The sequence below is a fragment of the Cyanistes caeruleus genome, chromosome 8 (assembly GCF_971803275.1).
Source record: "Cyanistes caeruleus chromosome 8, bCyaCae1.hap1.1, whole genome shotgun sequence".
Lineage (NCBI taxonomy): Eukaryota > Metazoa > Chordata > Aves > Passeriformes > Paridae > Cyanistes > Cyanistes caeruleus.
The window spans coordinates 11,426,375-11,454,107 of record NC_141708.1 but is presented as its reverse complement, the minus strand read 5'-3'; the positions used below and the strand labels follow the sequence as shown (position 1 = coordinate 11,454,107).

The following is a 27,733-nucleotide window of genomic DNA, read 5'->3' as shown; positions in this document are numbered from 1 at the left end:
ATAGGAAACCAGCTTTAGTGCTTGCTGCTGTGGGAACAACTTGCTTCCATTCTATCTCTGCTAAATATATGAGCACTGTTACTGTAGCAGTAACACAGTTTAAATGTAACAGTACATGCTTAAACAGCTGGTCTGTCTGAACGCTGCTTTGTTAACCATCAAAGCAATTCCAGGCATTCATGTAGCACTTGAGAAATGTCTGAACAAGGTGTCACTGGACCGGAGCAACTGAAATTTGTCAGATTCAGGTTTGGGTTTATTGTCCACCCACTCCTCTTACAAATTCTTGAGGTTATGCACTGCAAAAAATGCTCTAGGGTTGCAGACTTCTCCCAGTCTCTCAGGGTGAATATTATTCCTGTGTAAGGCAGTAAGCAGAATGATTTTGCTGAGCCCCTGAGGACAGCTGCCAATACTGAATCACAGAGCAATAGGTGAATCAGTTGCATCCCGGCAGAAAAAGCCCAGGTCCCTTGCATTTCACCTCTAGCAGCAGAAGCGCTGCCTTGTTGGACATGATGCAGGGATCTCTTGTGAGCTGCAAGCGTGGTTTTCGCTTGTGGCAGTGAGTGGGGAGGGAGGTACCAGCAGTGAGACACATGCATGGAACCTGTTGCACACATGAGCCATGCAGACCTTTCCAGGCAAGGTCTTTTCTCCTGAGGCACTCACTCCCAGGCACTGATTGGAGCCTGCATGCCTCGGAGCTCCTGTCGATTTCTGATGGGTTTGCACATTGCTGCTGGCCCTGTCTACTCATTAGTGCTTAGAGGATTAGCGCTTACTTGGAGGAGGAGAAAAGCTTTCCATACATTCATTCCTAATTGATTTACTAGTGAGAAGGATAATTACTTCTCAGCTACCCTGCAGAACTACAGTGGGAATTACCTGTCAGATTTCTTTGAAGACCTAAAATGCCTCTTTTCAGCTGTTAAATAGGAATTATATGTTCAGCCAAATGCCAGTTATATAAACATCATTTACCTGAATTGTGCCGTAACCCTGGGCTCAATTATGAGGCTCGGGGATTTAAAAGCTGGCATTTTGCTTTCTTCTTTTAAAAGAAAAGCCTTTTGTTTCTGATTTCCTTTTTTGAAAAACTTCGGTGGAAATATTTTAATTTTTTTGGCAACCTGTGCTTTATTTCTTGGAGGTCAGATTTAGTCTGTAGCTGTTCCTGGCTTTTACACACTGCTGCTGGGTGATATCTGCCCCCTCCCTCCTCATGCACGGAGTTAACCAAGGAACAGAGCAAAGACTGAGCTATAAGGTGGCTTTGGCTGTGGTGCACATCTGGGGCCCAGGTGCTGCCCTACCTGCTGGTGGCTGCTCTTGGAGCTGAGATGGGGCGTGTCCATTGCCTAGAAATCACAGAAGGTATTGGGGAAAATGCACTTTGCCCTTGTGCAATTTGACATTTGCAGAATGATTAAACAATATAACAACATGCACATACCAAAGGAAGTTGCTGGGAATTGTTTTTGCTAGCTGTGGTACCTGAGAGGTGTCATTCCTAGTGGTCAGGGCCAGCCTGGTGATCTGAGACCACCTTGGGTGCTGACATAAGGGAACAGCCACGCATTCTGTGAATCTGCAGACTCTGGCTGCATCGTAGTCAAAACACTCCCTGCCATGAGCCAGGACTACTTCATCTTCCCGTGGAGCTGTCATACTGCTAATTCCCTTCCCCTAAGAACTAACAAGTTCAGGGTTTCACAACGCTTTGCAAGTGTATGGAAAGCCTCTGCTGCTGGGGATTGAAACTGCCAGACTTGGATCTGCTCTCCTGCAGGTTGTTGGGCTGTTTGTGCTCTCACTTGCACAACAGGCACTTGTGTTTGGGTCAGGAAAATCTTCACTGAGCTCTCCTTACTGCTGTGAAATTCCAGGTGATCTTTGCCCTTAGCGGTCAGACAGCTCTCAAGTCCTGGGGACTGGATTTATTGAGAGTTCCTGTTTTGGACTCTGGTGAGAAGCCAAGGGCCTGCACTGTTGACACGTCCAAACCCATGAAGATGCTCTAATAGGCAGAGTGTATTCCAGGGCACATCTTCCCCTTCAGTGCATCTGCCCACCCAGTTGTTGGCCTGAGACAAAAACCACACGTGCAGCATCTGCTTTGTCCAGTTGCCAAATAGGTTTCAACAAGCAGGTAACTTGTGGTAAACCTCAGAACGGAGCAATTTTCATATTTGTTTAGCAGCACCCCTTTCTTACAGGTGAATGGGATTTAGCAGGAGATGTTTGAGTGCTCTGAAAAACTGAAAGTAGCAAAATACTTTTCTTTAGCTTTTCTGCCCTGTAGCCTGTTGTCTGTCTTTGGGGATATGACAAAAAGCTGCTTACTCTCTGCTGGGCAGAGATCTCGGTTCCCTGCTGACCTTTAATTTAAAGCTGTATTTTGGGCGTTAGTTACATTTTACTAGAGGCAGATTTTCACAGCAGTCTGGGAATTAAAAGTGTTTATTTCTTCCAAAACACTAGGGGAAAAATCTCTTCTATTTTAATAGGAACATTTCTCTTGACTTTTTAAATTTCCAGTTTCTTTTTATCCCAATCCTCTTCTTTCTTCGTGGTTGCTGAAAAAATTCTGCTAGAAACTGGAATAATTTCCACAAAAAAATTAAGCTTGTGATTCTTTGCTTAACTGGCTGCACTTCAAAATGTCACTGCTTGGAGCTGAAGTGCTGTGATTCCATATTTTCTAGCACGAGTTGGTCTGCTGGGTAAGATCCCCTATTGTGAGAACATTCGCTTTCTTCTTGGTTGTCAATAACAGGGTTCATTTTACAATTGATGCCTCACAGAGGGATGTAAAGCCCTTCCAAAAGGGTGCAGAAAGAAGATGAGAATTGAAGTCCCATATATCTGAAGCACTGCTCCTTTCAGGCACAGAGGTGCCACTTTGAATCTCAAGGAATTGTTGAACCATAGATTTTAGGTATTACTTTTTCCTGTGAAATATTCTGTAAAGAGTGCTTATTCTTGGTGGAGATGATGTTTAGTTGAAAACTCAGTTCTCACTACAAAACTTTTATCTCTACCCTTGGGAATACTGTGGAGGTGGAGACGATGGAGTTAAAAAGAACTAAAAAAAAAAAGAGAGGAAAAAGGAAGAGAATAACAGCTCTGACAAATCAACCCCACTTTCCTGTATAGAGTATTGCTCAGATAAGGTGTGGATAAACTGAAGGCCCTGATTGCATTTAAGATCTGAGGTGACAGTTCTGATGTCTTAGAAATACCTTCCTTCATGAATTTGCTTTGCAATTCAGTTAGCTGCAGTTGTTTTTAGCTTTTCCCCTGAGCTATTACAATCATTGTTGTAGGTGATGACTTGAAGAATTAAAAGGTCTGTAACTTTTTATGCTGACTGTCTGAATAGAAACATCACCCAGCCTCAGTGAATGAAATGAGGACTCCCCCCATTTTTCCCTTATACCAGAACTGAAGAATTTTAGGTTTTATTTAAAGGTAGACCTTCCAGGTAAGCTATTTAAACAGTAGTTGCAAATAGAATAAAGCAGAAATAAAGTTATGGTGGTCAGTTATTACTTTGAGAAAATGGTTTTTCAGACTAGTTTCTTAGTTGTCACAGAATCAAAATGGAGGGGCAGTACAAATCTCTGAAAATGTAAAAGCCAAAGTCATGCTGCACATCTCATACCTCATCATGCCTCTGAACTTGGCCTATCAGAAGAAGAAATGTTTAGGGTATTCAGAGAGTAAGAATTCCTGACAGATAAATATAATTAGATTTGTTTGTGTCTGTGCAGTTTCTTGGGGGTGAAGTGCAGCAACTGTTTATGAGCTGGCAGAGAGCAATGCTGTGTTGCTGTTGATGTTAATAAAGGAAGAAATTGTTTGTAATACCGTAATTGCAGAGGGATGCATTTACCTGACTGGTGACTAGCTAGAATATTGGGAGTGACACCTCCCTGTGCAGAAACTGGAGATCCCGAAATGAGCACAAGTTGCTTGGATCTCCTCTTCATTTCCTCTTGCTCACTTGGAGAGTAACTGAGAGCAAAACCCATCCTGGCCGTCTGTATCTCCAAAGGGAATTCTTCAGCTGTAATTGGAGCCTCAGGGCAGAACCATGATTCAAACTTATTTTGGTTTTGCCTTCATTTCTTAGTTCATATGCTCCCACGGGGAATTCTGTAGCATTTTGTTTTCTCCTTACTCATCAAACATGTGTCAGGTTGATGAGGCAGAGATTCCAGCACGTACCTGATGCTTGCTAGCCCAACCTGAACTGAGCTGCCATGCTTAGCCACAGCTCCCATTAATCATCTGCTGCTTTTTCCTGTGACTGCATCCCTTGCTATTGGTGAGGAACTGAGCTCTGGAGTAAAGCCCAAATGGCTTTAGGAAGATGGAAAGTTTTCTTGAACCCGTTTTCCTCATTGTGCTGACACCGTGATCAAGGGTCTGTGCTGCAAACTGGCACTTGCTGATGTGATCTCAAGAGTGTATTTGTGACTCAAAGGCAATGGGGCTGAGTTAGAGACACAGGGCAGGAGTGATGGAACAAGCTGTTTCTACTGTCTTTTATCCCTAATCTTTCCCCTCAGTCTAATGGAATACAGGCACTAAATAGCTCTTGGTTTTGCATCTGCCATTAACAGGGACTAAATTACCTGACCTGCAAATGCTGCTGTTAAAGTCCTGCATGCACTCCTTCTCTGGACCCATTGGGCTGTGTATGATGTCCCTGTGCTTCTCAGAGCTCCAAAATCCATGCCACCCAGTCCAGAGTTGATGGGGGCAGATAGGAAAGCTGTGAAACACAGTGCCTGGCTTAGCTGAGCTGAGGTTTGCCTACTCTGGTTATACCAGTGGATTGTACAGATGTGACTGTGAACAGGGTAACATCTCAGCGTATCCATCCCGTAAATACACTTCAGGGATGGTCACACTCTGTCTCCAGAACTGAGCATTGAAACAGAGGAATAAAATGTGAATGAAGAAGTAACATTTTTCGTCACTTACTGGTGTTGCAAAGATGATTTCCTCAAGGTCACCCACAACATCTCTGGGAGAGTGAGAGGATGTGTGACAAGACGTTTCATCTACAAGGTGCGGTCTTGTGATTTGTTGTATTTGGGATTCTCTCTACTTGTCCAATTAATTCAGCTTGAATTTGGCATCTGAGAAAAGAGATCATTTTTGTAAATGTTTGCAGAACTGTGACCTGCAACTGTGTCAAAGAAATACTGAGTTACAGATGTTTTGCAATACTTACTTCAAGAAGAGGACTTGAAGAATTTAATGTTTTGAAGGGTTTTCTTTTTTTTATTTTGAAGTCAGTGAAGTCACATTTTCACAGTAGGTTTCTCTGACCTTTCCTGTGTAAGATATATCATTTTCTGATGCTGGTTTATTAGTGTTTTGAACATGATTCAAGATCAGTGAATGGAAAACACTGAGATATAAAGACATAAATACTTTTAAATCCTTTTCAGTATGTCCAGGTTGGTGTTTTTGGTTTTTTTTTTTGTTTTTTTCTGTTGTGTCTTTTCTGTGTGTGTTTTTCTGTTTTTTTAAAAAGTATTATTACTAATATATTTGGGGATTGTGCCTCTTTGTGAATCTGTAGTCAAGATGCTCCTGTGAGAGTTTTCTGCCTCTTGCAGTCAGGGGCTGAGGGGCCTGGCATGCCAGATGCTCCACTGGAACCTGACCTGACCTGTAGGATCCTGTCCCTAAAGAAAAAACAAAATAAAGCCTATTTGCTTGTAGATTTTAACTTCACCATTCCTGGCTTCATGTAAATCATAGAGAAAAACAGAGGTTGTGCAGTCTGTGGTCTGGGAGATGATAATTTTCCAGAACAGACAACACAGAATTATGACCACAAACTTATGAGAGACCCACAGTGGAAGTTTTCTGCTTTCTTAAACAGGGGCAATGTGATCATTGCCCTCCAGGGTAGGCTGTCCCTTGGAATTCATGAATGTGAAAACTGGGGATTCCTGGTGGGGTTTTTTTTTGTTAGTACCCTGAAGAAGTAGATAAATTTAAAAACAAACAGAAAAAAAAAAACCCAGACCCACTGAACCACACACTCTGCTCATCAGCTGTTTCTAAAAATAAATGCAATTGAGATAATTAACAAAATGCTCCCATATGGCATTATTTAATGGGGCTGAAGGGAAGAGGGTTAGAAAATAGGTATAAATAGAAACAGCCACTTACAATGAAAGCCATCCTTTCAGTGTTTGTGAAGGAAAAGAAGTTCATATATTACAAATCTTGACTTAAGGTTGTCTTTGTGTACCTTTATACATCTGTATTTTGCATCCTTGTACCTCTGTGTTCCAAATTGCAAAGAATTCTTGGAGCAAAAGGACAGTTACCAGGTAAGAGTGATAAGCTTGGCAAGATACTGGTGTGTATCTATGGCAGGGCTAAAATTCAGTCCCTCTCTCCTGTTGCACTCTCTGCCTGCTTCACCTTGTATGGCTCCAGTCAGGGCCCGGCGGAGACTCAGGGATGTTACAGAGCCATAAAGACAGGAAATGGGGTAACACTGCAGAGGTCCCATCCACTTTCAGATATAGAGCTCCCTGAGCTGGCTGTCAGAAATACAGAAGTAGTTTGCTCCAATTTAGACGGTGAGTGTTAAAGGACAGATCGGGAGTTACGGTATCAACTAAAATAGAGCTGCAGTTTTGTCACCTAGCATGAGCATTGCTTTTATGAAGTGGGCAGAGTGGAGCTGTGTAAGCTTTCAAAGTGCCTTGCCTTGGTTAGAGGGAGGAGAGAGTCTGTCAGGAGGCATCACCTTGTACAGGGCTGCCTGTATTAACCACACAACCTGACAGCAGGGTGAATGCAGCTGCATGTCCTGATATAAGGCAACTTTATGAGACTCTTTTCCTTTCTCCATCCTCCTTACCACACTCTGAAACTTGGCCATCTCATTTACTGCTGCAGCTCCAATAATATATTAATTTATGAAGTATGAAAAATGAGGTAGTTTTGAATTAACGAGGAGGGGCATGGTGCTTCACAGACAGCAGGATAATCAATCAATAATAGTGAGTCACTATATCCTGTTATTAAAAAGTAGGGAAAAATAATAGAATGGGTGGAGAGCAGCTCTTGGTAAAGGGACAGGTGGGTCCTTTTGAAGACCATATAATGATCTGACCTTGATATTTAGTGGCAAGAGCTGGTTCACCAAAACTTACTTATCTCTCTTTGAGGAAAATCCTCCCCTCACCCCCTGCCAGCCCCAAACCCAATAAGTGGCAAGATATCTTTTAATTTCATTCTTTTACAAAGTGAAGAATAAAGAAGCTCAGCATTACTGAGTGAATTCTCATTTTAATAGCCTAGATTAGCAGAGTCTGCAGGGCACGTGCTGGCCACAGCCTCAGTTTGGGGTGCACTTTAGGAAGAGAAGTACATCAGGGACAGTGAGGGAGAGGAGTAATAGATGCCAGGTAAGTAAAATGAGATAGATCATAAGCAGCTGGATATGAACAGTGATAAAGCTGACTGTTGTCTATGTTCACTCTGCAATCTGACTAAAAAAGCAGAAAAATAAAGTGTGTAAGCAAAGGAGAAGCAATGATGCTTTTAAAATTGTATTCAGATTTAATGGCCTCGAGGGAGATACATAACACAATTTTTATTTTTCTATAGAGTCATGAAACACTCTAGTGTCCTCAAATGAAATAGACTGCTGAATACAGGCTGCAAAAGTTTACCCCATGAGTAACTATCCGTGCACATCTTTTTGTTTTCTGTAATGGGACAACTACTGTGAGTAAACTTATACCCACATAAAAAGTAAAGTGTTCTCCCAGGTGAGACCTATAATCAGAGGAGTGTTTTTATATAAATGGTGTTCTCAGTTCCAGCAGCTGTGGTGCACACAGCCTCTCCTTACTGATAACATTATTTTCTGTAACTATTTCTGCTTACATGGGAAGTTACCATAATGGTGAAAATTACTTTGTAGTTCTATGGAGAATAGCAGAACCATGCATTTACTTAAATAACATGTAATTATAACAGTGAATGCTGCTTTTCTCTTTCTGTGAACACAGTTTGGGATTAGAGCTGTTCCCTGTCACTAGAAAAAAAGCTGGTGACCACAAAACAATGTGTCAGAAATTGTAACAACTGGGGCTTTCCTGTGTAGAGTGGAGAAGAACAAAAAGGCATCATGCAGAACTATCCTATGCAGAAATACCAGACACTAGAGCAATATAATGATAAAGATCAGAGGCTTTCTATTTGTGTGGAAGCACTAGCTGGTGCCTAAGATCACCAGTGCAGCTTTTTCTACTTCTGGTCCAGGCCCATTCATAGAGGTGTCGGTCAAGCTGGATGTACAAACCCAGTGGGGATGCTTGTAACCCATTTGGCAGTGTGTGGAGCAGAACTCTGCGTGGACATGCTGTGACACGGAAAAGCCTTTGGCAAATTAGCGGGACAGCACTGAAGTGGCCTCAAGCAGGTGGGAATAGTGTGGCAGAGGACTTGGCTCTGATGATCTGTGGGGAGCTGGAGAATATGCAGCTGTAACAAGAATATAATGGGTTGGAGTAACCTTGGATAAAGGCTGCCTTGCTGTGACAATGAAAAGGTTTTACAACCAAGCATGTGGCTCTTGCCAGTCAGTCACTCTTTGCCAGGTCAAGCACATGCTTTTTGGATGGCTTCCATCCCCACTGGCACCTGAAATTTAACAAGCAAATGCTTGCTGTGCCTTGTAATTAAAAGTGAAAAGTACATGTGTCCAGTGCCAAAAAGACGAGAGAAAGAGGGGAGACATGTTGTTCTGACCTGCTCAACAGCAAAACAAAGATAGGATGTTCTGCTTTGTTGGGTCGGTTATGATGGCTTAGTCTGCTCCTGTGTATGCAAATTGGATCCAGCCTGGGATTTGGCATTGAGAGCAGGCTCAGGTGGCAGCCTCAGAGTATCTGTGCTGTTTTCCCAGCTTTGAGTTTTGTCTAAGTCTTACAGCTGTGGTATATTTTCATTTCCAACCTGCCAGTGAGGATGGCAGAGTGGTTTTCCTTGAAGAGCTCTTGCTTTATATGCAATTTAACCTTAATTTGCTCCTGATCCTCAGGGCTCCTTGCATGGTGCATCTGTGCTCTTGTGCAGGTGCTGGAGGTGGTGATTAAAATGGAGTGCCCTCTCTATAGGGAAGGGAATGTGTGAGCTGGGAATTCTCTGAAGTGTTTTGTTTTGGTATGACAATTTATGGCAGGTATGGCTGAAGTGCCAAAAGCCTCTTGCAATTTTGTACAAATCTGAACAATTAATTGTAATTTTAGTTTGGGTATAGGTGGATATGAGAGGCAATAGAAGACAACAAAAGATTAACCAGGGTTATTGCCTGTAAACAAGTGTGGTAGGCTGATGTGCATCTCCTCAGAGAAGGCAAGGTAGTGCTGGTACTCATTTGATGCACTGCACCAAGGCCCACTTCTATTTCAAAAACCCTGTTGTTTTATGTTAACGAGAAATTTTCACTTTACAGTATATTACTTTGTTTCTGGTAATGATTCTCTTCTATTATGTACCCTCTACAAAAGGCAAAACATTCTGCAGAGACAGTGAGCCTGCATATCTTCTGAACACAGCATCACGCACTCTGATCATTCTGTCTCAGTGCTGCAAAGATGAGGAACCCATGCATGGGTTCCCCCTGATGTTGCTGTCTTCTCAAACACTTTGGTGGATTAGAGAGCTGTCAGTCTCTGGCACAACTGGAGGAGTCTATGAATGAGGTCCTTCAGAGGGGTTGAATGCTTACAGAAACAGCTGTTAACATCTAAAAAGTTCAGTGGCAAGCAGTGTGATTCTGCAGACTAGAGGTTGTTTTGTAATTACAGAGAATTCCTGGTGGAAGGAAGTTCTGGAGGGAGGTTACTGTGAAGTGTCTAAAATGTCTTGAGAGAGCTATTCAGTTCTTTGGTCACGGTACATATAATGCAGACCCAATGCAAAAGTCTCGGGAAACTCTTATTTCATTGCTGAGTTTCTATGGGTGTCTGAGTAATTTTTCATTATCCAATAATAAATACAGTAGTGAAAGTCACCTTTAACACTTAAAGATTGCTTGGGTTTTATGGGATTGTATTGAAGTGAGTGCCAAGGTATAAAAGCCTTATGGTTGAGGTACTTTTATAACACATGCTTCATAAACCCTTATAAAGTGAGTGCAGTGCACTTCATCCTTTAAGATTACAGCACTATGGTTCTAAGAGTTGGTGATCTGATGCTATATTCATTAATTAAATCTCCTATTAATGTTAAATTTTGGGCAATAAGAAGTGAAGTTACAAGAAGTTGAAATGGGGTAGGTCCAGACAATTTATCTCTCATGAAAGCTCCGAGCCCCTTTACTGCTTGACTGATGCCCACAGGTTATCCTTAACATTAAGGAAATTTTTGAGCCATGTGAAGGAAGAAGGAGTCCCAAATCTGGGCTACTCTGTAACACAAAGGTTTGCAATGAGCATTTTTCTTTTGGGACACAAAGTAAGTAATAACATAAAAGCTGTTGCCCTCTTAATGGATGTGTTGTTTGCCTTCCCAGAGAGCAGATGTCCCTCTCGTCACAGGTGCTGATCCCTAAATAATGGAGTGAATGTCTTTGCCTGTATGTAAATACAGAGGATTTCTCTCTAGAGCAGATTCTTATCAGTGACATATCACATTTTTCTCCTGTCTGACTGATATGCTTGGTGACTAGAGAACAGAGGTTGCTTTCATTTTGCCCTGATTATTGTAGAGATATCTACAGGGCAGTGAGCAGGTATTTAGCCATCTCAACATCTATGGGAGTTTCTATAAAGTTAAGGTGTGCTTTCTAGAAATCTGCTTTCTAAACTAGTGCAAATCATTCAAAGACAGCTTTAGCTTAGCTGATTCATGTGGGTGTTGCTTTTGCTGGTAATTAGACAGTTACTTGTGGTACCAGAACTTTTTAGTCTCTGAGGGAATTGGGCTGATTTAATTAAAGTGAATTTTTTTAGTTGAAATGGCATGTAGTGATGAAAGAAGGAAAAGAAAGGACAAGATTTTCTTTGCAATGAGTGGCCCCTGTCTTCCATGGGAATGGGAGAGATGGGCATTAGATATACTGTGTAGCTGTGTTCCAGGAGATTTGGCTTGTTTCAGACCTCTGAGGGAATCCTTCAGCTTGCAGGGCAAGTAATTGCAGTAATGATGTTGGAGAGAGAAAGAATGGGAGGGAAATGAGGAACAAAGTATCTGCCAGTGAGATATTTCAGATGGTCAAACATGTAATCAAAAGTGCTTCAATGTAGAAAATTACTTTTCCCATAAAAGAGTTCCAAACTGTTCATATTTAACTTGTGATGGACTGGTGTTTTGAAGGAAGAAAACAACTTTTGTATTGTTAAGCCTTTAAATGTCACTGGATTTTGATTTCTCAGTTTTGAAAGGAGCAAAGGACATCAAAAATCCAAACAAAGCAAAAATCCTCCTCTCACATTGACATTTCAGCATAAATTGTTGAAACTTTTTGGCTTTTTAAACACAAAGCTACTATGAAACTTTGTGGGAAGGAGACGGGAGACCATACAATCCATTAAATATTGTAAATCAAATTGGAAAAAAAAAAAGAAATATTTTTTCCTTTTAAAAATATGATTTGTTTTGTAATTGATGATGTAGATGTGGCCAGGCTGTAGGAAGGATCTAAAGTATTTCTGAGTTGAGAGCCTAATGGATGGAGGCCAAAAAACCCCAAAAAAGCCTTTCCACTTTTAAGTCAAGCACATTCAATATGGAAATCCCCATGTAAACATGAAACCTCAACTTTCTGTCTTTGCTGAAGTGTTTGTGGCAAAACTGCCTTTTCAGTTGTAGGAGAGGATAATGCAGTGCTAGAGAGTAAATTCTAATACATTACTGAGGAACTGGGTTTCTTTTGAAGCTGTGGAGGCTTGCATGGTTTGTAGGTGTTCTGGTGGTTTTGTTTATTTTTTTACTGTTTTGTTTATGGTTTTTAGAGTAGCCTTTTACATAGGTGAATGTGACTAGGACCTCTGAAAAGAACAGTTTATGAAAAGTACATTAAAGTGAAGAGGAGAATCAGGAGGCAGTACACAATGGTTTAATGCTGTCTCTCTATTTCTCAGAAAATTTAAAAGACATTTATTTGAACCTGTCTTCTTTATTCATTTGACAACTCTCTGGTGCTGCTTTGCTAATGTAGCCCAGTAGTACTATTGCTACAGATTATTGCACCTATAAAACTGGTCTGTGCTGATTTAGGGAGATGCACTTCGGTAATTTACAGTGAAAATTTATGTTCGTTGAGAAAAATAAAAGGTTTAATTGAAAGCTAATATTAATAAAATTGCCATTTATGTGGCATGTTGTTTTGGTTTTTTTGTGGGGTTTTTTTTTTTGTCCATTGGTAGTTTATTAACTAATTCAGCTGTGAACAAAACACATCTCTGTTGTGATCTCTGTGCTCAGGCTGCCTGTGTCTCCATGCCTGTCTGGGCATGTTGTAGCATTGTGTCTGTGAGAGATGTGCTGCCTCACTGCTGTACAGTTCAGTATTCCACACCACAGCTGTCCTGGTACAGAAAAAGAGGAATGTGTTACCACCTTAACTCATCCACCTGCACATAACCCATGTGAAAGCAATACCATGGAGGGTGTGTGCATTAGCTCAGTAACATATCTGGAATTTTGACCTGGTTAGCAGGAACTCGAGTTCTCAGTTACAAATCCTACCCTAGTTTTTATTGCATTAGCCCCATCAGAGGGCATGACCTTTAGTGGATTTGTGCTGTAATATGGTGTCACTTTTCTTCCTCCCTCCTTATGCATTTGAGCTCCTTTAAGGGTCCTCACAACAAATCTGAATGACTCTTAACTACTGCTGTGGTTTCTGTATCAAATAGATTATGGCAGGCACAGCTATGACATCTCCCCTCCTTGTAAGGAGCCTGCAGCTTGTGCTGTTTATTCCCAGAGGTAAATCCCCTTGAAGTGTTCAGAGCTGGATATGTTTCTTACTCATGTACTGAGGATCTCAGTCCATATATTGTAGTTAATGTTCTTGCAATGTGGCCTCTCCATATCATCTTCTTTCTATGTGCCTCACTGGTGGCTGCTGTTCTGCCCACCTGGAGTTCATTCAAAGAGCTCTGTTGTGTCCTCACTGTCCCCAAAGCTCCTGGTTTAAAGGACATGCACCATGTCCCAGACAGCTCTCTTCCTCTGCATCCATTCCTAAAGAACTATATGAAGTTTAGTCTGATTTTCAGCCTGTTTTGTTTGGTCTGGTGCTTGCCATTCATTATTCATTGGATTTTGAAGGTCAAGAAAAGGTATGTAGCATAAACTAACTCATCTCAAATATGTTTTCAATGATTTACCATTGGCAGTAACCAGTCCTGCCTGCCTGCCCTTCCCCTCACCACTTAAACTAGAGAAAAAAAGCAATTGAAAGGAGTATTTTATACATGCATGCATATATAAGTAATCTAGACTATAGGAAGAAAGGAATATTTTATATATTCATGTATATATATAAATAATCTAGAATGTAGAAAGACCAAATACAATTTCGTTTTAAATAAAGGCTGCCATTTAATTTAATAACACAGAAAATGATTAGATCTTAAACCCTTATAAATTACATTTGACAACTCTCTGGTGCTCCTTTGCTATTCCTTATGGCAATTATAAATGGCAACATAGGATTCTGGCAGAAATTCTCATTCTGACTGGAGTTTGTTTATTGTCTCTTAATGAAAAGTGATTAATCTAAATCACTACTGGGGTAGATCCTTCGTCCTGGTCCCATAATGAGAAGTGGTAGTTTCAGGCCTTTGACAAACATCCTGCTATTTCCCCTGCCAAAAGTTCCCTCCTGCTATAGCTTCCAGGAGAAAAAGTAGAAACAATAAAAAAAGAAAAGCCCAGAGTCTGTCACTTTTCTTTTTCTGGGTTCCATGTAACAAATGTGTGTGCCAGTCTGAGCTGCATGATGGGTGGTGGGCTTTTGTTCTTCACTCTGATTGAGCCTCCTGCTTTTTCCATCCTGCTCTGTGTAGGACCAGCCTTTCCTGGGAGGATGGATGACAGCAGGGATGTTGGGTGTTCATTTCTCCATTTGAAGAATGGAGAGTGGATGTGGGAACTGTGTGAAGGCACGGGGCACAATTTATGTGATGTCACCTCTAGATGTGATGGCTGTTCCATTCTTCCACCTTTCCTAGCTTGGTGCTGCAGATCATGTGTGAAATGGGAGAGGGGGTGCTTTGTGTGTGTGCCACTTAAGTTCCATGCCACTGTTAGCTGTCTTATGCTCCTTATTTGAGGACAGAACTCCAGCAGTGACCTTTTAATACAGAGTATTGTTAACTTTTTAATTTTCTATTACATCAGGTGGAAAATATTTTTATTCCTGAAGTATCCTTTGTTTTAAATATAAGACCTCTCTGGATTGGCTTGTTAAATAGGCAGGCTTACATCCTTCTTCGATTCTGTATAAGCAAATAATTTATACTGAGCTATGTTATAGTTCTCTGGCACAGGCAATATGTTTTAGGTAAACAGGGACTTGCAGTCCAAGTCAAAAGTGACAGAAAAAATACCTTCAAATAGTTGTGAAATTGTTATTGTTTGGGGCATGAGAACATTGATATTTTGATCTGATTAGAAAGAAGAAATGTACTAAAACATCCTTCTGAGTGGAGATCTTGGAGACCTCTTCTCAGGCTAATTCCCAGGGGCTCAGCTGCCTATGGGGACGTTTCTCGTTCCCCAGACCGTTCCATCAGAGCACAATGCAAGTGCACTTCTTCAGGACTTGTACTGTGGCTTGCCATGGGAATGGCTAGAGATTTATTTTGGGGCTGGTAAGTGGTGTGTGTGAGGGATGTTGAAGTGCCAAGCTGGATTCATACAAATGGCTTCACTCTGGGAAAACGTTCACTTCTTGCTCAGCTTTTCATTTCTTAATGGAAAGGATCAGAAGCCATTTATGTTGTACTTCCTTTCCCTTGGTGGCTTCATGGAGTTAATGAGGTGCTTAAGATTAAACAAACACTGAATTTTTTTGCTTGATGAAGGTCTGACATACCATGGGTTTTACTATTCCTCGTAACTGATTTTTGCTGTCAAAATTAATGTATTTCCCTATCGTAGCCTTGAAGTTGAAGCTCTGTGAAGCTGGATAAGAGAAGTCAATGTGGACAGAATCCAAAACTGCAGTGGATCACAGCTAGCTGATCATTCTGCAATGAGCTAAAAAAGGCCATTCCTAGATCTGTTTTCCTGCTGAAAGACAGTTTTCTATATTTGATTCAGCTGCTGTATCAACAACCTGCTGTGTTTAGAACAGCTCTAATTTATTTCCCACTGTTTGCCTTTATTTTATGGTACTGGTATTTGCTTTAATGTGAAGTCGTTTTCTCCAGATGTTAATAAGATGGTGTTAATGTTTCCACAACATTTTTCTTGATAACGTTTATGTAGAGCTTGCCATCTGATAGTGCAGAATCAACCCATTTTAAAATATCGGTAATAATTTTCTAATTAAAATTAGAGGCTCAGAAGTGTTTTCCTCCCTGTACAAATTGAGGTCATGCACTTTCCTGTGCTTGGGGAAAATTATGTTTTCACTGACTGAATGAATGTCTCGTACTGTACAAATTGGGAGTGTGATATACGAAATTGTGTCAGTGTTTGCACATGTGCACGTGGACTATACCCAGATGCCAGCAGCTGATCCAGGAAGGCATTCAGTGTTTCCAGAGAGGTGATGCTCTCACTCATAGCACTGCAAGCTGCCAGATAACGAGCTAATGATCTCAGGAATACTCTGTTATTTACTTTTGGAGAGAGGATTCCACATTGGGGGAAAGAGGTGGTAGACAGAAAATGATCCAGGAAAGCCTGGTGTGGCTGCCTGCTATATCCAACAAAAATCAATTTTGATCATATAATTTTTCTTTCTTACTGGACTTGCTGAATTTATTCTGGTAAAATGAAAAAAAAAAGGAATTGCCAAATTACTCAACAAACAAATTTCCAAAGAAAATGAAACTGAAATGCTAAAAACCTATCCTAACTCTATGGGATGTTATACTCTTGAGTGATGTTCTGAATTCATCTAATAGACGTCAGTGCTGTATGATCTCACTTTTAAATGATGTTTACTTTCACTTTTCCATTAACACTTTCCCTCCATTTTTCTATTTAGATCATGCTTCTTAGTGATCCGGAGATTGAGAGCAGCATCCTTATCAGCTCTGATGAAGGAGCTACCTATCAGAAGTACCGTTTGAATTTCTATATCCAGAGCCTGCTCTTCCACCCCAAGCAGGAGGAATGGATCTTGGCCTACAGTCTGGATCAAAAGGTGAGCAAATGATATAATGTGTCAATGATTTTAAGGCAGGAGTTGAAGGGGATACTGTCTAGAACTGCTCTGTTTCAGAGAAGATGAAGAATTTATAGTGTGCTTTGCTGTTCTCACTTTGCAGGTTTCAATGTGCTCAAAAGCCATGCAGTGACTCCAAAGCCAGTTTGCTAAAAGGAGCTGAGTTATTATGATGGGTGTGGAAGCTTCAGTAGTGGTGATACTATGAGAGATGAAAAGAATTAGAGATTTGACATGACATACGGAGCTGTTCTACAAATCTATTGATTTGTAGGCACTGATTTCTGTGCTGTCTCTGAGGATGGAGCACTCAGGCCGAGTTAGTCTGTAACAACTGTCTGTTCAGCATTGAGGGGTGCTCATTCTGCTTGCAAACTGGAGGTCAGGGAGCAGCAACAGATGACAAACTCCTCTATGCCACTTTTAAGCCCCTTTGCAGTGCCTTCTATGAGCGAGACATCTCCAGTCTGTCACTTGTCCTCAGCATACATAGCACTCATCTGTTTTGAAAGGTGCTGAGCAGAGCAGGGGCAGTGTGGTAGTGAGGTGCTGTGGCTGAGATGTGTGCTTCAGCCCTGGAGCAGCAGTCCCCACTGCAGCCCAAAGCTGAGACATGGACAGGATGATCAAGTTACAAATTCTACAAAGTTTAAAACTTGCCAAGCTTTTATCTTTCCTATCTTGTGTTTCTGTCATCACTAGACTCTGGAAAGCAAAAACATGCTGAATAAGCAAAGTTTCCCTCATTGTCGTGGGTTGACCCTGGCTAGATGCCAGGTGTCCATCAAAGCCACTTAGTCACTTTCCTCCTCAGCTGGACAGGGGCAGCAAATATAATGAAAGGCCTGTGGATCAAAGTAAAGGCAGGGAGAGATCACTCAGCAATTACCATCATGGGAAAGTCACACAGCTGGGAAAATTAATTGAATTTATTACCTATCAATACTCTACTGCACTTTACTTTATCCTACCCTACTCTATCAAATAAGAGTAATGAAAAGTGAAAACAAAATCTTAAAATACCTTTCTACCACTCCTTTCTTCTTCCTGGGCTTTCACTCACAATTTTCTCTTTTTTTCTGCATCCCAGCAGCAGAGTGGGACAGGACATGGGGGCTGAGGTCAGTTCATCACATGTTGTCTCTGCCTCTTCTTCCTCCTCAGGGGAGGACTCCTCAAACCCTTTCCCTGCTCTAGCACGGTGCCCCTCCCACAGGAGACAGCTCTCCACAAACTTTTCCAATGTGAGTCCTTTCCACAGGCTGCAGTCCTTCATGAATTGCCCCAGTGTGGCTCTTTTCATAGGATGAAGACTTCAGGAACAGACTCTTCCCATATGGGTCCCCCATGGGTTCACCTTCACCTGTCGTTCCAGGGGTCAAGGGGTCAGCCTGCCTCACCATGGCCTTCACTGTGGGCTGCGGAGGAATCTCTGCTCCAGCACCTGGAGCACCTCTTCCCCTCGTTTTTCGCTGACCTTGGTGTCTGCAGCGCTGTTTCTCTCACATATTCTCACTCTTCTCTGGCTGAAGTTGTCAATTTGTTTCTTGCCCTCACTTCATGAATGTGTTACCCCAGAGGTGCTACCCCTGTCGCTGGTGGGTTTGACCTGGGCCAGCAGCGGGTCCATCTCAGAGCTGGCTGGCGTTTGCTTTCTTGCAGCTTTTCATGGAAGCCGCCCCTGTAGCCTCCTCCCTGCTATGAAAACCTTTCCACACAAACCAGTGCATTAACCTGGCAGGTGTGGGGGTGTGTTCTGGGTGGGATTTTCAATTTCTGCAGTTACTGTTGAAGATTTCTAAACTAGTCAGTCTCACATCCCAGCTATAGGAACAATATAGCTAAAATGTTGTGCCTCTCTATCTGAGAATTTCCTTTGAAAGGCTAGTGCAGGTTTTTACCAAACTAGTTACTGAGAATATAATCAAATAATTTCCTATTGCTCTGCTTCCCACTTGCTAAAAGAATGCTGTGGCAGGCACCAGGTGTTTTGCTGCTGTGCTACTGATGATTCTTGAGTGACATTTGCAAGAACAAAGCTATTGTAAACATACTCCTTTCATAGTATCAAGTCCTTACTGTATGAAGGAGTTAGTCAAATGTCAAATAGTTTTCTGCACTCAGATGATCAGTATAACAGGGATTTTGAAGTAGGCTGAAAAGACCAATCTATTTATTTGATGTCACAAAATGGCTTGATACCACTTTTAAACTGGATGTAATGATTTTGAATGAACCTGGTGTTTATACAGACAGTTTTGGAAAACACAAAGCATCTGATGAGGTGGTCATGTATGTGAGAATCCAGATGAGACATCCTGAGTGTGCATTTGCAAAGAGATCCATCTGCAATGAGTGCAGAGCATCTGCTCTTGGGTTGAAGCACTGTACTTGTACTATCCAAGCTTTGTAATCTTCTTTCGATGTTAGTCACTGGAAGGAGAAATCAGAATACAGGGAGGCACATGTGATTGACTGTGAGGTGGTACTAATGCTCCCCTGTTCCAGTACAGCAATAGCAGACCAGGAGCATTTTTGCTTCTCCTCCTGGAAATGAATGCATCTGTGCTCACACCTTAGCTGCTGTCTTCTACCTAGGAGAAAGACAAGAAAAATGAACTGAGCTAGAAACACTCTGAGGCTGCTTACATTTTATCCCAGAAACAGAATAAAATTGTTGAAAGTGTAAGAGCAAAGATGAGTTGGTCTGTAGCTTGTTGGTCAGATGGAAATGGAGCAATGCCAAGTTCAGGCTTTTCCTTTATGTCTGCCTTTGTATTCAAGGCCACTCATGATGCTTTCCTTCGCTGGTCAGAAGGATGGCCTGAATTCAGTGTGGGTCCTAGTATGGAACCATGGAGCACTGCTTTTCCCAGCTGAAATGTTTGCTTAATGTAACTGAGGTATGGATTGTGCTGAGCCATGTCATGGGTCAGTGAGGGTTGTGAAAGTTGTCCCTCTGACTCAGGACCATGCAGCTTCACTGCAGTCCCAGGTGATCCTGAGATTAGGGGCAGTGCTGTTAGACTGTGACAGTGGTGCCATGCGAAATCCCCAGATGAAGTCTTCTGAGAGGCCAGTGTAGTGCATTCCTGCATGTCTGGAAACAGGACCACTGCCACAGCCATGTGGGAACCAGAGGTCAGGCTTGTCCTTCTCTCAGGTTAGGCCAGTGCAAGAATTAAGTGTCTTTTAGGCTTTAAGTCACCTATACTTAAGAATTCATCATTTCTTTTGCATCTTCATAAGATTGTTGTGGTTGTTCTCTGGTTTTATCCAGAAGCCAGATCTGGATCTCACACCTTCCCTCACTACTGTGCCATGCCTTTTCTTCTAGATGTGGTTATGGGATCATGCCAATGGCAATCACCATTTCATCTCTCTGCTGCTCACCAGAAAAGAGATAGCAAGAGCTTCTAAAATAAGTGTCTATAGAGGCTGCAGTGGTGCTCTGTAGTTCTGAGAAGGCTATCCAAAGGGATGCCATGCTGGCAGGGGTTAATTGTCCAACTGCAGCCTAGTCCTGCTCATACTCCTCTGTCCTTCGTTTTTGTGCCCAAAAGCAACATGAAGTTGCCTGGCACAAAACAGGTAGAGCTGTATCAAATAGTGCTTGCTTTCTCAGTTCATATGTCAAATTTCTGGGGATAAAACGGCTCTGAAACACTTCTGATTTGGTGCATGAGAGGACAATAAAATAGAAAATCAATCATTAGCCTGTAACCTGTGGGCAATATTTATCCACACATACTGTGACAAGGAAGGTGACTTGCTGTATGCTTTGCAGTGCAGCCAGTGCTATAGTGGGACGCCATATTCCTCCACCTCTCTCAGTTTTAGAAGTGCGTTTGACCCTTAAATTCTATTTTAATAACTCCTTTAGGGGCAGATTTAAAAATGCAAATAACTCTGAAAACAAATCAAGTACATACAGTTTGACTCCAGGCAGCAGAAACTATTAAGGGAAGATCTAATCCATCCTTTTATAACTGTAAATGTGTAAATAAGTTGAAAAAATTAATTTCATATCTTAGATTAAAATATGTATTTCAGATTAATATTTATCTTATTAGTTTTCTTTCAGTTAAAAATAATAATAATAATAATAACAATAATAATAATAATAATAATGTTGTGTTTTAAGCAAGCTGTGGTCAGCTTGGAAATTAAAGAGAACAAAGAATCTGAAAATCTATTTTGCTTTTAGTATGTTGCTCCACACAGTAAAATGAAATAGGGACAGTTCATATTCCTACAGATAATGGATTTGGTAACTGCCAAGATCAAAATATTTTAAAATTATCTTGTATATAAAAATAGAAAAAATATTAAAATTTTGATATGAAATTGAAATAGTCAGTGTTTTGGATCTTCCCATTAAAAACTTTTCCTCAAAGATCTTCTGACCTACAGTTCCATGGCTGTGATTCAAGCCTTTTTTTTCATGATTGTTGATGTCATGATGTCTAAACATCCCTCCTTGTTTTTAGCTACTTCTGCACAGCTGACAACAATGTTAAGGTATTTATCTAGTTGATTAAAGAAACGACAAACCAACTAAAAAAAAACAACACATGTTGAATGCTCTTTTAACAGAATTATTGCCCCTTCCAAGCTGGTGTTTTGTAAAGTCTATTCCATATTCCAAGACCTTCTTCTTTAAGAGGAGGAGCCCATCTCTTCTCAACAGAACCTCTTGAAATATGGCTTCATACTGAGAAAGCCAAAGACTTTGTGATGCTACCATTTCCATCAACTGAAATAATTGAATATAAAATCAATTTAATCACAAATCTTTCATTAATTCCCACATAGGTACTGTCTTGCTTTTTCCTTCTTAGGGCAATTCGCAGAAGACAACTGAGAGAGATGGAGCTCAGGTGGCTTTCTAAAAGATATATCGTTGTGTGGCTGCTGGTTGATTTAAGGTCAAATCTCAGTTACCACCATTTGTTTTCTCTTTGTAGTATCCAAGGAGTTATTGAGGCTATTTCCTTGGTATGAGTCAACACAGCATATCGTTCCTGTTCTTAATTTTTATAGCCAATTAGGACCCTTCTCTGCCTTGCTAACTCTCCTGGATCATCACAAAAATGCAGCACGGCTGAGCCAAGAAATCTGTGTGTGTGGGCATGAGCATGTAGCAAGTTCATGGACCCTGATGTCTTCTCATAGCGTATAAAGCCCAGGCTGGAGGAATTTTTACAAGGCTTTAAGCAAATTTGGATAGGTTTACTATTCCCCCCTGAACAGCCATGTGACATTGTATAACTATCAGGTCCTGGGAGTTTAAATGCATCTTGTGGGTTGAAAATCTTGGATCTCTTCCCAGTAGCTTTGTGTGTATGCACCTACTTTATTGATAAAATAGTGCAATCTGATGTGTGCATGTGTTGGTTCTGGTAATGGCCCCTGAAGTGGCCTTTGGCAGAAGGTGGACACTCTGTAAATGTTACAGACAATTTGCTGCAGGTCAGACTGGGTCTCACAGGGAGTGTCCATATTGACACCTGGATATATCACCCAGTACAGAGGGAAAACGGACCTGCAGCCTCCAGTTTTTGTGGGTATTTGCAGAAAATACATAGGAAGCCATTTTAAACAATCCTTGCCTCTAAATGTGGTGGGAAAGGAAATATATGATAAAGGTGCAATATTTTCTGTTGGAAAATGTGGGGAACAGCTCTGTGGAATGCTATGAAAGCTGAAAGTCTCCCAACACAAGCTTAAGGTACAGATTTCATTGCTGCCATTCGGTGACTGGGGAGGAATATCTTGAGTTGATCTTACATTTATGATGCTAATATGTTGAGTGTCTGGTTGTTTGTCTCATTTATCCAGGAAACCAACTAATTCTCAATAGGCAAAACTTCCCACACTGATGCCTCTGTGGGAAGTGATGAGTCTGGAGGTAGACATAGGAGTTTCCAACTCCATGGAGTTTCTCTCAGAATGACACTGAAACTTTCAGAGCAACATGCAAAACTCTCTTGCATAAATATTTTTTAAAAGATAATTAAAAAAAAATTTGTTTAAAAGACAAACTATTAGTGAATAGGGAGGGAGATATTTAAAATATTTCAAATCACCATTGTTGAAAGAAAAAAAAACTCCTGGTATGCAACATGATAGAATTCCACATCTTCCTTACAGACCAAATTGTGATTTAGAGCCTGGTGGGAATAAGTAAGAGGCAGAATAAATCAGTAATACATCAATTTAAATTCACCAACTACACCATTACCAATTTGAGAGCATTGGATAAACAAGAAGTTGGGCAATCAGTGGCTGCTCCCTCCATAGAGCTTAATCTTCAGCTGAAAGTGAACAAAAGAAAGTGGGTGTCTCATTATCTCTTCGAATGAGGTGATAGATAAGAGATGCAAGATAACATTCTGCTGTATCATCAAGTCACACCTGGCAGACAGTATCAGGTCTGTCTGGGGAGATTCCTTTGGTCTGGTAGATGTGGCAAGTTATCATCTGAAAATTGGATGCAGTGCATGTCACAGCCTTTACTATCTTGACTAGACACTCCTGAATTTATTAAAAAAAAAATAAAAATCACAGACAGCACTGGGACTATATGGGAAAGTTTGTGTGGCATTTTTAAAAATTTTTTAAAAAAAATTTTTTTGAATTGTACTAGACATGGAACTAGAGCCATGAAGGCAGTGTCTCTGCTCCAGGCAGAATGCTCTCCTGGAATTTAGGGCCAGTCTCCCAGTATGACATAGCACAGTAAGTCAGCCAAGGGTGGGGCTGTTTGGTTGGGGCTTTTTTTGACAATGTGCAGTTGGGCAGCGTGCTGCAAAATCCAAAATCCAGGGAGAGGAATATAGGCACCTTATTCCAAGCAGTCGTTCATCTTTGGGATTATTTGTGATGAGCTGTTTTCACAGACATGTGGAACAATCCAATTTGAAAGGGATCTTGAAAGATCATCTATTCCAACCTTTCATGGGAAAGGAAGCCTAGATGTCATTATCTAGCACCCAGTCCAGTCCTGTCTTGTAAGTGCTCCAGTAAGTGCTCCTTGGTCTCAGATTTTTGTGCCCCTAAAGGAAACTTAGGCACACAGGGGCTTCAGGGTTGTGTTTGTGTGAGGCTATTGCATTTAGAGTTGGAACTCCTAATGTTGGAAATGTGATTCCAGGATAGCAGCTGCTAGTGCAGATGTGCTAAAATTAAGCAGTGAGAGTTGCTGCATGTCTGAAGTGAGATGTGACTGGCCCAGGCCCGTCGGTTTTATTTCCTTAGGAACTGAGGTATGGGGCTGATGAGGAGAGGCAGGTTGGTGTCTGCCTCACATCTCATTTTGATATAAATCAGCAGGCACCCATACCTGTTACCTGCTCCTCAGCAGCACTCCTGCTCCTGGAATTTAAATGTAATTGTAGTTGTCAAAAGTGTGGGTAACTATTCCTTTTATCAACAACGGCTCAAGACTGCACCTCTTGGGTAAAACTCAGCTTTTCTTAGCAAGATGTGAACATTACTTTTAACAAGGAAAGTAAGTTCTTTCTGCTCCTGTATGGATCCTCGTAGTAGAATCAGCATTTCATTGTATGATGTGAGATAACACACCAGGGCTAGTTTCTCATCATGGTTCATTGATATCTGAAGAGCACAATGACGATGATTCCAGTCCTGTGGATACAATGCTCAGCTTTCAGATTTATCTTGCACCAGTCACTTGACTTTTGAGCACCCCACAGAGTGAAGCTGGAGGCACACCTACGGCATTCTTTTCTTCACCCCAAAGGGAAAGAGATTGAGGAAGCTGCCATAATAGCAATTAGTCCTGCAGGCCTACCATACTGAGGAAGGAAATAACATGAGTACGTTGCCCACCTGGGCACATATAGTGCAGGAACACAGTGTTTCATGTTTAATACAAGCCAAATTATGCTCATAGAAATCTCTACCATACTGACTGGTCCATTGTATTGGACATTCATATTAAGAATCAATCCCTGCCTGAGAGTGCTTGCAATTAAACGTGAGGCTGACAAAGTGGTGTCCCCTGAGTATCTCTAGTGTATTCAGGCACAGGTCATTAAAGTGTTTCACTGCCTAACTACCACTGAGGACTGTAACAAAGTCAGAAACTGAGTGCAGATAGAGTCCTGTTCCCATGACTTAGCAACAAATAAGCCTTTCATCTCTTTGCCTTTTGAATACTCTTCTGAGAACATCAGGTTCTACAAACATATCATGTGTCTGTGCTGCTGGACAAGCCACCTGCCAGCAGCTCTCCCAGGCAGGCAGGGATCCATCAAACAGATAAACTGAAATGTTAGTAAAGTTAGAAAAACACAAACCAAACAAAAAGAACCAAACCCTACACCAAACCCTTGAGATTGGGAATATTTAAAGGCAATTTACAGAAGTCTCTTCTTCAATATGATAATGAACTGAAGAATTGAAATCACTTAACTTCATTTACAAATCATGAATATGTATCAGTGCCTTTAAATGAAAGGACGACTAAAACAGATATAGTGTTTGTTCAATTCATTAAAAGGAAGACAATTTATCAGGAGGTTTTTTTCCACCCTTAAACTAAAGCTATATGCAAATGTCAGTAAATCAAGACCTTGCGCTAATTCTGCAGCATGATGAATATTTTTATAATCCTAATTAGAACCAGTCATTTAGTTCAGCAATTTCCCCCAATCTAGCCAATTTGAAATTAAAATAGATGCCTTGATTACAAAACTCATTAGCAAAGAAGCACCCTTTTTGCTAACCAGTTCATTTGGAATGCACAAGCTGAATGAAGTGAGGAGCACTTGTGTTGTCAATTGCCATAACTGAAGTGAGTCTTAATTGTTGGCATTGTGAAGTATTTGTATTGCTGCATGTTTCATTGCAGTATAATATATTATTCATTAAACGTAACAAAAGCAGTTTTAAAATGATTTAATTAAGTGGTGTTGGTGCACCAGGTAATTTTTCTAAAGTCAGATGTCACAATTGTTTGGATTTGAAGTATTGATGGGCATTACCGTCAGAGAGAAGACGTATGACTCTACATTTATCATTCTGATTATGGTAGGCCTGGCAGTTTTAATAGGAGATGGGAAATTAAATTATGCAACCTTGGCTCTACTTCAGAAATGCCCAATGAATTTTGTCCTGGCAAAATACTGAACTTTGGGCTTGTGATGATTTGTGGTGGCAAAGAGAAAGTAACGGCTTATGAAACTTGATTTAGCCAGAACAGACTCTCCTATTGCTTGTTATTTATGTTATAGACACTTTATGAGCAGGTTTTACTTGGAAAAGAGAAATATAGAGATAAATGGAGCGAGACACATTTGATGCTTAAATGTGCTCTTCTGCTGGAGCAACCTAGTTTATTGTGTAACAGAGCAAGGATCCTGTGGCTTACTCCTGGGCCATGCTAAATCATGGCTGTATATTGATTTTATCTGGAGCCTAAGTGGGGTGAAGAGTGGTTATAAATATAGCAGATGGGAATAAAAATGAAGGAGTGAAGAAGGCTAAAGAATAAGAACACCAGGGGCATGATTTATTTTGCCTGACTGTAGAGATCTAAAATGTTGCACTGTACACCTACATGGGGTGTTGAGGCTTCGCATCGTAGTTAGTGGTGATCTACTGAATGGTGTTGATTGATTTCTGGAAACAAATGTAGGTGACTCTTTCAGGATGAGGTAAATTGCACCTTGGACTCATTTGTATTGATGAGGCCTCTGCTGAGTGTCAAGGAAGTAATTTCCTTTGCTGAGATGTAACTATTTGCTGTATTACCTGAGATTAGTGGACTTGAAACCAACCCTGCTGTCTTGGATGTGTGCAAAATGGATTTTGTGGGATACGATTCCAATATGATCAAAACAGCAAAAAGCATTAAGTTTCCTAGTTGCTGTTATCATGCTTACAGATTCTAATGACTCTCACCCTGGAGGAGAGAGCAAACATGATGTGCAAGCAAAGAAAGCATTCCCAACCTCCTGTTTTTCTTTGCCTTGTGGCAGCCAGCTGGATGGATGATGCTGAGGGGTGAAGGTACAGTCATTTCCCCTCATCCCCCCAAAAAAGCAGCAGCATGTGTCTGTTTGTTACATCACCAGCAACCAAGATCAGGGGCAGCCTGTGAGGCTGCTTCAAGAGGGATGAACTTCTGTGTGCTGGACTGGGAGCTTGAAGACAGGAGTAGGAATGGCAGGCCTGGAAATAGCAGGCTGGCCCTTGCTCTCTGTTCTGCCCCCAAGGCAGAGGCACTTCAGCTTCCTAAAATCAAAGTCATTTTATATAGTTGAGAGGTGCATATCTGAGAGACAAAGAAAGAGAAATTCCAGAAGGTAGCAGGCAGGAGCTGATATTTCCTGGCAGAACTTGCAGTGTAGTTGAGGTGGGGACCCTGTGTGAGAATTTCTCATCAGCAGGTGCTGTAGTAGTAAATGGGCTGCAAGGCAGAGCAGGTCCTTCTTTTATGTTGTAGCACAGCAATCTATTTAAAGGCTTGTACATTTAATTTCGAATCATTTTGTGTCTATTGTGTGAAGCAGGTTTATGTAATACTAGGAGCTTTCATGTTCTTTCTCAGATTGCCCTTTGCAAGCAGGCTTCTCTCTGTGGCTCTTGCCTCTCCTTTTTGAGCCACAGCAAACCATCCCTGTCTCCAGAGCTTGTTTCCAGTGGGGAAATGGACCATGTTCTGATCTGATAGTGTACCTGAGGTGCTTTACAAAAGATGTGTGCAGTCACACCTAGCAGCTGATATTCATTGTGAGTGCATTGATTTTAGCAGGGAAATGCTGATTAACATCACTGACCTGCAAACATGTATGGTATTCTTCTCTCACATAAAGCAAGTTAGATGTAGTTTATGCCTCCCAGTACACAGGGTTTTTTCCCCCCTAAAATTTGGCTGGTGAGAGATCCAGAGTCCCTGGGCAGAGGGCCTGTGTGCAAGCTCTTACTTGTGTTAAGGCATCTACTTATTTCTGTTCAACCTTGACATATGAAAATTCACTTATCTGGATTTTTTTTTTATTTTCTCTTTTTTTCTCCCTTTTTCCCCCCTTCTGATAGAAAGTTAATGTAATCAATTTTTCTGGGGAATAAAGGTGCCAGAGGAACAGCTTTAAGTCCTCTGTCCTCTCAGTAAGCATAGATGAGTGAGTGTTTCAGCTTCTCATGCTTATTGTATCAGTGATGAAAAAGAAGGCTGGTTCCTGGATTTTTGGTCTAGCACCTCAGGAACTTCAATCACAAGTGTTTAGAAATAATGTATTTGTCCTTTAAAAGTAATGAGTTTGGCAGAGAAAAAATCAGGGAGGTGTTAGA

At 41.2% G+C, this 27,733-nt stretch overlaps 1 protein-coding gene across 2 annotated transcripts in view; it reads left to right on the top strand.

The window, feature by feature from the left end:
* SORCS3 (sortilin related VPS10 domain containing receptor 3) overlaps positions 1-27,733 on the top strand; it is a 273,052-nt gene that overhangs the window by 133,080 nt on the left and 112,239 nt on the right. For both annotated transcript variants that reach the window (XM_086899396.1, XM_086899397.1), the window contains one exon: positions 16,232-16,390. In XM_086899396.1, the coding sequence (XP_086755522.1) occupies positions 16,232-16,390 (159 nt within the window). The remainder of the gene's footprint in view (positions 1-16,231; positions 16,391-27,733) is intronic.